Source organism: Diabrotica undecimpunctata, chromosome 4, assembly GCF_040954645.1.
Source record: "Diabrotica undecimpunctata isolate CICGRU chromosome 4, icDiaUnde3, whole genome shotgun sequence".
Lineage (NCBI taxonomy): Eukaryota > Metazoa > Arthropoda > Insecta > Coleoptera > Chrysomelidae > Diabrotica > Diabrotica undecimpunctata.
Genome location: NC_092806.1, coordinates 21031952 through 21042485, shown reverse-complemented (window position 1 = coordinate 21042485; position 10534 = coordinate 21031952). Strand labels below are relative to the sequence as shown.

General features: G+C 33.6%; 1 protein-coding gene across 1 annotated transcript in view; it reads left to right on the top strand.

The window, feature by feature from the left end:
- Nucleotides 1–10534, top strand: part of ndl (serine protease nudel) — an 87740-nt gene continuing 77206 nt past the window's right edge. Inside the window, exon 1 of the mRNA XM_072528248.1 lies at nucleotides 1–195. Within this exon, the coding sequence (XP_072384349.1) occupies nucleotides 69–195 (127 nt within the window). The 5' untranslated portion in view covers nucleotides 1–68. The remainder of the gene's footprint in view (nucleotides 196–10534) is intronic.

Genomic DNA, 10534 nt, shown 5'->3' with positions numbered 1-10534 from the left:
CAAAATCTAAATATACAATTGTTCTTGCCTCAGTAACCTACTAATGTGAAGTGTGCTAGTTTTTTAATATGAACTCCCCAAAGAAAGTGCGTAAAAATAATGAACAACCTTCCACCAGTGTTGAGCCTTTTCGGGAACCAGAGGGAATGGTTTCTATTGAACTAAATGCTACAAAAAACCAAATTGAAAATAGAGGTTCGTATAAATGTTATTTTTTTTAAAAGAAAACATAGATAGAAAAATTTTATTTTTGTTTATTAGGACACACGTGTCATCTTATTTTTCTTTCTTCTTTATCTTCTTCTATTCAGACAAATTACCTACTTTATTTAATTTATTTGTATAGATCTAATGTAAATTCCAAGTTTTGTTACATTTTTTTAGTATATATTGTAAGTTCTATTATCTTATGTATAAATTTGATATGCAGTATAATTTATCGATACATGTTTTACAGATAAATCACAATTGCAGTTTAAAGAATGATGTTTTTCAGATTTTTGAATTAAATACTCATGCGTAATTTTTATGTGTCCAAAATTACATCATCAAATTTACATATTACAGTTAACAATTTTAAATTATGAACTGAACCAATGAGCAAAAGAAAGAGTGTGTCTATTCTTCTTCGTATTAATTTTAAGAAAATAATTGTTACTGCTAATCGAATAAGATTATACAAGTCTTAGTTTTGAATCTGATCCTGAAGTGTGTATTTTATAAATTAACAATTTGGTAGTCATGTAATCTGTGATCTTTCTGATTAGCTTTTCGTGGGCTGTCAATAATTGTACAATCTTTTTGAGTGTTTATCTTGATAATCTTGCTGTATCATACATTTTGTCTTAAAATTTCCTCTCATTCTCCTGTTTAACTATCGGTATACTGCATTGGTTCTTCAGAGGCTTATTTTGCTTGTTTTTTCAAATTTTTGCCTGTGTTTTTTTTTTGTTAATATTTGCAGTTTAAAGCTTGTTTGTTTGTCGAGTGGGTATTACTATTTTATTGCTCGTTCACTTCATCTCATCTCATGGTGATTACTTCCCAGTCATAAGTGAACAGTTTTTTCTCTGGAAGCCGTTTGTTCTACGGCTATTGTGTTATGCGCCTTATAGTGGTCCGAATAGATTGCCAATAAGAGGAAGGAATGCATTGCCATCAGACGAACGACAGACTAGGAGGGCAAGAGGTAGAAGAGAAGTAATCGAAGCTAGCAGACTGGATATGGTATACAATGAGCGAAAGAAGAAACTGAACATGAAGATCTGAGCCGAGAAGCAGAGCCACTGGAGAGAACCGTGTGACAAGTTGGATGAGGACGTTTGGGTCCAAGACGTGATATTAGTAACTGGTTAAATCTAATTCTTGAGACACTACACCAAGGTTTAATCTCCCTTTACATGTTTGAATTTATACATTGCCACTATTTTCATTTTCTTTGTTTTAAGGAAATATTTTAAATCACTAGTCTGTTTTATTTTCGATTACTGTACTATTAGTTTTTAATGCAACCTTTGCGCATCTGCCAGCTTTGTCGTTTTCGTCTATTCCAATATGTGATACCATCCATATAAATTTTTTTCTTCTTCTTTTTGTGTAAGTAAGTAAGTTGCCATTCCATCGTTTTCGTGGTCTTCATACTGATCTCTGTCTATTGAGGAACCGTCTCTTGCCGTTTTCACCACTTTATTTGTTGTTATTCGGCTAATATGATCGTTACATTCTACTCTTTCTTCTTTTTTTACCCAGTTTTTGATAGTCTTCACTTTGCATCTTCGTCGTATATCTGCACTTCTAGATACGTCCATAGTGTCTTACCATCGATTTTTCTAAGGGTTTTCGCTGTTTCCAGCATTATTTTTGTTATCTATGTGCCAGTCCATGTTTCTGCCGCATTATTATTATTGATTTGATGACTGTTTCGAAAATTATACCTTTTATTTCCTTCCCGATATTTTATTTCTCTGTATTGTTTCATTCAGGCATCCTGCCACTTCTTTTTCGAGCTTTCCGTAGCTAGATAATGTGATGCTTAGATATTTATTCCATCACTTGTTCTATTATCTGACCCTCCAGCTCCAATTTACATCTTAGTAAATTTGCTGTTATACCCATCCAACAGTAGTCGTCCTTCTACGCAGATCTTCGTTTCTTATTCTATAAGGATGTCTATTTCGATCACGTCGAACGCTTTATGAAAATCTATGAAAGTGGGGACAAGAGGTTTGTTGTATGGGTACCACAATTTAAATGGAATCCTGCTTGCTCACTCGGTTCGTAGAAATCTAATTTTTTCTCCAATATTGATGTCACTAACCTAGTGAAGAGCTTGTATATATAATTTTAACATTCTAATAGGTCTATAATTTTGTAGCTTTTTTTAGATCTCTTTTTTATGCAAAAGAATGGTTATACCATTGTTCCGTTCTTTGGGCACCTCTCTTTGCTGCAAACATAGATTAAACAGATTCCTTAATTGATTTAATAGCATATCTCCTCCATTTACGATAGCTTCTATTACAATACCATCGTCTCCTAAGGCTTTGTTAGTTTTCATTTTTCTTAATGCTTGTCGAATCTCATCTACCTTTATCTCTGGCATTATTTCGGAACCTTGATTCATGATCTTCTTTGTAATGGCTGTTTGTATTCCCGTTTGATCTTCTCGTCAACTTCCATATAATTTCTCGTAAAACTCTTCGACGACCTATATTAACTCGTCTCCACGTGACATTATTTCATTTTGCTTGTTTCTTTATTTATGAATTCGCATTTCCCATTCGATAGCTTTATACGTAGAACTTATAGGCTATTATTTTCCTTTATAGTGCGTTTAATATTATCGGTTTTAAATTACCTTAAATCTCTCCTGATTGCCTTTGAAACAGTTTTATCCATTTGTCTTAGAGTGTGGCTGTTTGCATTCTTATCGCTTCTCATTTGTCTGCTTTGATCCAGCAACCTTGCTAAGCAACAGCAGCCCTAACTTAATGCTTCGATAATGCTTTGTAAAATGTTACATTTACTGCTACTCCATACTGCTATATGGTGTAGAAACCTGGACCATAACGGCCAATGTGATGAACTGATTGAAGGCCTTTGAAATGTGGGTATTTAGAAGACTACTTAAAATTGCCTAGACAGATCACACAACAAATGTCGAAGTATTAAATCGAATGGGCAGATAACGAGAATTGCTGCCAATAATAAAAAGAAGAAGAACTGTTTATCTGGGTCATATATTTCGAAATTTCAAGTACCAGTTCTTAAAGCTTATTATGGAAGGGAGATGTACAAATTAGAAATACAGACGGAACTCATAGAAGCTACAAAAGCTCTGTATAAAGAAAATAAAGTGTCCATTAAAATGGGAACAAGAATCATAGGAGACTTCACCACAACAAAAGGGCTCCTGCAGGGTTGTTCCACATCTCCAACCCTATTCAAAATATACTTAGAGAAAGCCTTGACTACATGGAAAAGAAAGTGCGAAGGCATGGGAGTACCGGTACGGAACGAATACCTATATACGTTAAGTTTTGCAGACGATCAAGTAGTGATTGCACAAGACCAAGACGACCTCAGCTACATGATGAAGAAACTACAAGAAGAATATACCAAGGCTGGCCTAGATATTAACCTCGCGAAAACAGAGTACCTATCTATAAGTGAAGACGACATAGAAGATCTACAGATTGATGACAACGTAACAATCAAAGGAAAGGATAAATTCAAATACCTGGGGTTCATAATCACGAAAAAGGCAACAACAGAGGAAGAAATTACACAAAGATTAGGACAAACAAGAACAGCAATCCGACAACTTAACTCAGTATGGTGGGATAGACACCTAAATATGAAGACAAAAACGCAGATTTATAAAACATTAGTGCGAAGTATTATGACATATGGGGCCGAAAATTGGATCATAAACAAGAAAAACAGCAGTAAGATAATAGCAACAGAGATGGAATGCCTGCGAAGATGCTGCAGAGTAACAAGAATGGATAGGAGAAGTAATGACGAAATAAAGCAAAGAACATCAATAGAAACAGACATACTAACATATATAGAACAAAAAAGACTAAAGTGGTATGGACATGTAAGAAGAGCTAGCGACAGCAGATGGATAAAAAGAATAACCGAATGGAGCCCCATAGGAAGGAGGAAAAGAGAACGACCTCGAAAATCCTGGAGGAACGAAGTAGACGACGCCATGAGTAAGAGAGGACTAAACGATGGAGAATGGAACAACAGAGAGAGATGGAAACGGTTGAGCGAGGGAAGGCAGTGAATACTGTAGAATCCCTAAATATATATATATAGATAGAAGAAAAACGGGGCATCGAAAGAAAGAAATACCTATGGCTTAAAAACATAAGGGATTGGACAAACCTCGATGCCTATGCACTCTTTAAAGCCACACAAGACCGAGAGGAGTATGTCAAAATTATCGCCAACATCCATTAATTGGATAGGGCACCATAAGAAGAAGAAGATGCAGCAGCGTTTAAGGTCCACGAAATATAAATATGCCAGTTTGTTGTTTTTTAGTGATTTCTCTTGCACTTGGCTCATTATAAATATAGCGTCGGCGTAAAACCTTGTTCTAGTGTATATAAATAAAACTTTGTTCTTCTTCTGCTAGTGTTATAATTTTATTCAGTTTATTTGTTATTCCTTGGGTTGTTGCTTTTAGTGTTGTGTATAATAAATTAATTTCTCTGTACTTTAGGAGTTAGTTCGGTATTCTATCCTCTCCTAGCGATTTTCTATTTTTTAATTTCCTTTATGCGTCCTTTACTTCTTCCTTCTCGATGTTTATTTCTTTGTTTGTCGTCACTTCTGCTGGTGGTGGTTCATTATCTTCTTCATTTGTAGGTATCCACACTCTTAATTATAGTATCCTCAACAATCAATTGGATGTTTGCATCTGATGATTTGGTCATGATAATGCATTTAGTTTTTTTTTCAAATTCACCCTTAGTCCGTATTCATGATAGCATTCATTAAGTCGTTGCATTATGTTCTGTAAATCTTTGTTGTTATACGTCATTACTACTGTATCGTCTGCAAAACGCAAGTTATTCAAAACTTCTGCATTGATAGATATACCTTTTACCGAATCTGAGAGCGCTTCTTTAAATACCACTTCACTGTAGACATTGAAGTGTAGTGGTGACAGCATGTAACCCTGGCGGGCTCCTCTCTGTATTTTGATACATCGGGTGTTCTGGTTGTCAACTCTTACCTTGGCAGTTTGATTCCAATATAGATTAGATATAATTGTCATATCACGACTGTCAGTATTTTTTCTTTTAAATATATCTAGAAGCTTTTGTTGTTGAATCTTATCAAATGCCTTTTCAAAATCTACAAAACATAAGTAATATGTTCTGATTCATTTCCACGCATCTCTGGACCAGCACATTCAAGCCGAACAAAGCATCTTTTGGGCCCACACCGTTTCTAAAGCCAAATTGTGTCATTAATTTCATATTTAAGAGTTTTAACAATTCTGCTGTGTATTATTTTTAAAAATGTTTTAAATGTGTGACTCATTAAGGCTATTGTTCTGTGATCTGAGCAGGATATTGCACTTGAATTTTTGGGTATTGTCACAAAGGTCAATTGCAGCTATTGTCTGGGGATTGTGGCAGTCTGATATATTACGAGTAGATTAAAGAGTTCAACCATTACATGAATAACATCTTCATCAATGAGTTTTAATAATTCGATGGGCACATAACCTGGTCCGGCAGCTTTGTCCCCTTTTGTGCTTTTAATGGCATAGATGACTTCTTCCCGTAATATTGGTGGTCCGGTATCCTCTGAGGTTTCTAATGATAGTTCTTCTCTTTCATCATTAAACAGCTTTTGGATGTAATTGGTCCAGTGACACAATCTTTCCTTCATATCAGTAACAATATCTCCCTTATTATTTTTAAGGATATTTGTTGTGCTTTTTCTAGAATTTGTCATTTCTTTGTGTAAGTTAAAGCTATCATACGTTTTATCCAGATCTTCTATTTCCTTGCATTTGTCAGAGAGCCACATATTTATATACAAATATGTTTGGATGGGTTGTAGTCAATGAAAAGGGGCTATGAGGTAACTATTCTTTATACTCAAGCTTTCAACTGAGTTTACAATTATTTTCAAGAGCTACAATAATACAAAATATCTTCTAAAAAATACTATTGAAAAAAATACTTTGTTTAATTTCTCTTTCTTTTAGAAATATAATTTTGAAAAAATTATTTAAAATTATTTAAAATTATATTTGTAAAAGAAAGACAAACATTTATTAGAGAAAAGTATTTTTTTACAATAGTGTTTTTTATATATATATGTTGGAACATAATTTTATTAACTAACCTAATTTTATTTGGTGGGTTACTACTTTTTTTGCAATTTTTAGTTCCACTTTATAAGATATTTTGTAATATTGTAGCTCTTGAAAATAATTGTAAACACAATTGAAAGCTTGAGTATAAAGAATAGTTACCTAATAGTTCCTTTTTATTGACTCCAATCCATTCAAACATCTGGGGTGCAAAATTAACCGGACACTAAATTTTTTTTTTGTGGTGTTTAGATCGAAATTTGTTTAATTTGTTTGAAATTGTATTCTATGCCTTATTAGCGACAAGTTTTTTCTTGTTTGAACCTGTTTAGATGTTTTTTGCGAACAAAAACACTTTTACACATACGTTTTGTTATTAATGTGAAATATTGGCTTAGTATTAATTTAAGTTTATTGTAGTACTGTACCTGATTATAAGTTCGGCTGTAGGATTTTGATTGTCTCCTGTTTAAAACTTGCATTAAAAAAATTATGACGCCAGAAGAAGTAGCACAAGCTATTGCTTTACAGGATGATGGGCGGAGCATTCGTTACATCGCAAATGCTTTAGGAATTTCTCGAAGTACAGTGTTTGATGCAATACAAAGATTTCGGGAAATAGGACAATACACTAGGAGACCAGGTCAAGGTAGACAAAGAACCACAAGTCAAGTTGAAGATCGCTTTCTTAGGTTACAAGCATTGCGCGATCGTACATTATCAGCACCAGTACTTGTTCAACGATTAAATGATGTCTATAAAAACACAGTTTCCGTTTATAGCATTCGAAGACGCTTAAATAAATATGGATTAAGGTCCAGAATGCCTGCCACGGGACCTCTATTAACAGCAGATCATCGGAGGCAACGTTTACACTTCGCTCGCGAACATCTTAATTGGAGTGTTGACGATTGGAGTGCTGTGCTTTTCACGGATGAATCAAGATTTAACAGATACTCATCGAATGGACGGCATAAGATATGAAGAAGAACTGGTGAACGTTATCAGCAATTTTGTTTTGCTCCAAGAGTTCAATTTGGTGGAGGTGGTATAATGGTGTGGGCAGGCATTTCCCTAGAGGCTCATACAGAACTTGTTACAATTCAAGGGGGCAGTTTGAACGCTCAAAGGTATATTCAGCAATGTTTGGAAGATCATGTAGTGCCATATGCCCCATTTATCGGAGAAAACTTTCGTCTAATGCAAGATAATGCTCGTCCGCACATCGCAAGAATAACACGGGATTACTTGGATGAAGTTGGAATTCGTTTATTACCATGGCCGCCAAGAAGTGCAGACTTAAATCCAATAAAGCATGCATGGGATATTCTGGAACGACGTATTCGACGTAACCATGGTGAGTTTGAAACCATGAATGATTTGGAGCAAGCAGTTCGTGACGAATGGAAGCAAATCCTTCAAGCAGACTTTGCTACCTTGATCCGAAGTATCCCTGATCGAATAAGGGCCGTAATTAGGGCTCGTGGAGGTAATACACTCTACTAAACATTGTTTTCCATAAAAATTGTTTATATTAAAATAAAAAATATAATTTTTGTCTTTGCGGATTTTTAAATTTTTTGCATTGTTTATTGTGTTTTCTGAGTAACATTCTTGAGTTGTAATAAATTTGACTTTTAAATTTTGTCTATTATTAAATACTTAATTGGGAACATCTTAAACTCTTTTAAACTCCAGTTTTTAGGAAAAATTTTAAGTGTCCGGTTAATTTTGCACCCCAGTATATTTATACTTATTTTTTAATAATCGTGTACGTGAAAAAGAATTGAGGATTAAAGCAACAACAAAATTTAAAAACCATAAAATTTAGTTTTTGTATAGATTAAACTCATTTATTGATAAATAACGAATACTATTAAAACTATATTTCCCTGAATTAAGAAATAGAGTGTCATTTGAAATGGCAATGAACAAAACATTTATTTAATTACTTAAAATATTAACAAAAAAGTTATTATGTCGATAAATATCTTGACGTCCATCATTCGACAATTACTCATAGCTATCTGTTAAAAACATATCAATTAAACAAACAAATTAGAGTAAATAAAACGCCTTTACTGTTAGTAGTAGATTCTTCAAGAAAATCCCAAAAACAAAAAGTTAAAATGTTGAACATAATGAATAAGGGACTGCTTTTACAGCGATATATTTTATCATTGTGTTTCTATTATCCAAGAAGTATTGGAAAAAGATCTAATAAATATATTTATTTTTAATGCTGATAGCTTTCTGTTCAACATGTTGAAAATAAATTAACCATTTCTGACATTTTTATCGCCTACAAAAAGTTGGTAAACATTTATTACAATAAGTTTATAACTTCTTCTAATTAATAGATAAGCTATACTATTATTTATCATTTTCTTCTGTAGCACTTTCTAATCTTGCACTTTAAGTGATCTCATGTATTCTTTCACCGATTCCGTCGGTGATATAGCACAACCATCCCACTCAATCGTTTTCATCATCTCCCAGCAGGTTGTTGTTCATTTCAGCAAAAAGGGTATACATATTTACAAGATACCTTAAAAGGTATATGTTAATACTTTCCCTAATATTTTTTTTTTTTTTTGGTTACCTTGTCATCTATTTTCTCATTTTACGGTCTCTGTCAGGCATGCAAATTGGCCAAATCCGCTTTTGATTTGAGTGTCAAGTAGTCACTCTCCGGCACAGTCCGCTAGCCAACCTTTAACCTAGTTATATTTTTATATTCCAATTTGGTAACATTTTTATACATTTTGTAATTTGTTACATTAGCTCAAAATAGATTTGTTAAATTACTATTACACATTTTCCTTACATTTCTTACATAGGCTCTTCTGTCGTGAGCCTTTCTAATCCAGTGATTTTAATAGTAAACTTTTGTTCTTAGGTTTATTGGTACGTTGCTTTTAAGTACGTACTCCTAGTGAAATACAAGTAGTTCCTAGAAATACCAAATTAGTCGCAAGTTTTTTTTGGCACAAACCATCGTTTTTCAAATATTTCAGATCAGCTTTAAGTCTTTTATCATTGAATGGACCGTTTTCAAAAGAACTATGTCGTCCATAAAGCGTAGATTGTTTAATTTTTTTTTCATCTATACTGATACCTTTTACAACTAGAAATATTTTTATTAGCTTTATACATAGCTAGAAAGCATGGGGCATGAACCCCGACCATTCTCTTGTGCTTCTGACAGTGAGCGATAATTATTCAAAATCAGGCTCTCCTGACTAAGAGACTAATAGATTGGCAAAATTTTGACGCAATCAAATTGTCTGCCCCATTAAAAACTACAGATGATTTTGCTGAAGAAACGGATTAGTTTGTCAAACAAATTCAACAAATTGCAAAAATGACCCATTAATTTTTTTTTATTTAATAAAATTTAAAATTAACGTGTCTCGATAGCTTATGGTCATTGACACGGGTACAGTTTACAACATTACACATATTTTATGGATACTGTTTACACGACCATTGAAAAATTGGCCAAGAATCACAACGACTTCTTCAACACATCAATGTTTAAGCCATCCGGCTACTTGACAACACGGAACTGTTAGAAGACTCAAGAGGTTGAAGCACTTCGAGTCATTTAAATCATAAGTTAAAAGCATACTGCAAGAGTATACTGCAAGCGATGGTACAAGTTTATAGCGGTGTAAAATATTTATAAAACCTAAGGAATACTAGTGAGTTTGTCCTCAGTTTTAAGATTTTAGTAATAACTTAGATGTTAAAAATGCCTCATTGATCATACTAATGAATCAGATTGTAATGTCCATAAGTATCTTATTGGTGTGAAGTCAAAAAATACTTATAAATTCACTTTACCAATGTAATATCTTATAAGCACATTCTAAAACATTGTTCAATAGTTTTGGGAATAACAATAGTCCCTCTCTTTGTATGAGAAACGTCCTAGTACTAATATGGGTCTTTACGCTGGCCTTTGAGTTGTTGCAAATATTGTGTACGAAAGGTGTCAAAGCTTTCTGAAAATCGACAAATACAAGTAATGCAATTGTTTGCTCGATAAGTTGATTTAATGTAAGAAGATAATAATTCGTTCCGAATCTACAACGGAATCATGTCTGGATCTAGTGTTTTGTAGAGACCCTGTTTTCTCCAGCTGTCTACTTATTATTTGCGTGAATTGCTTGTATCGATTGGATC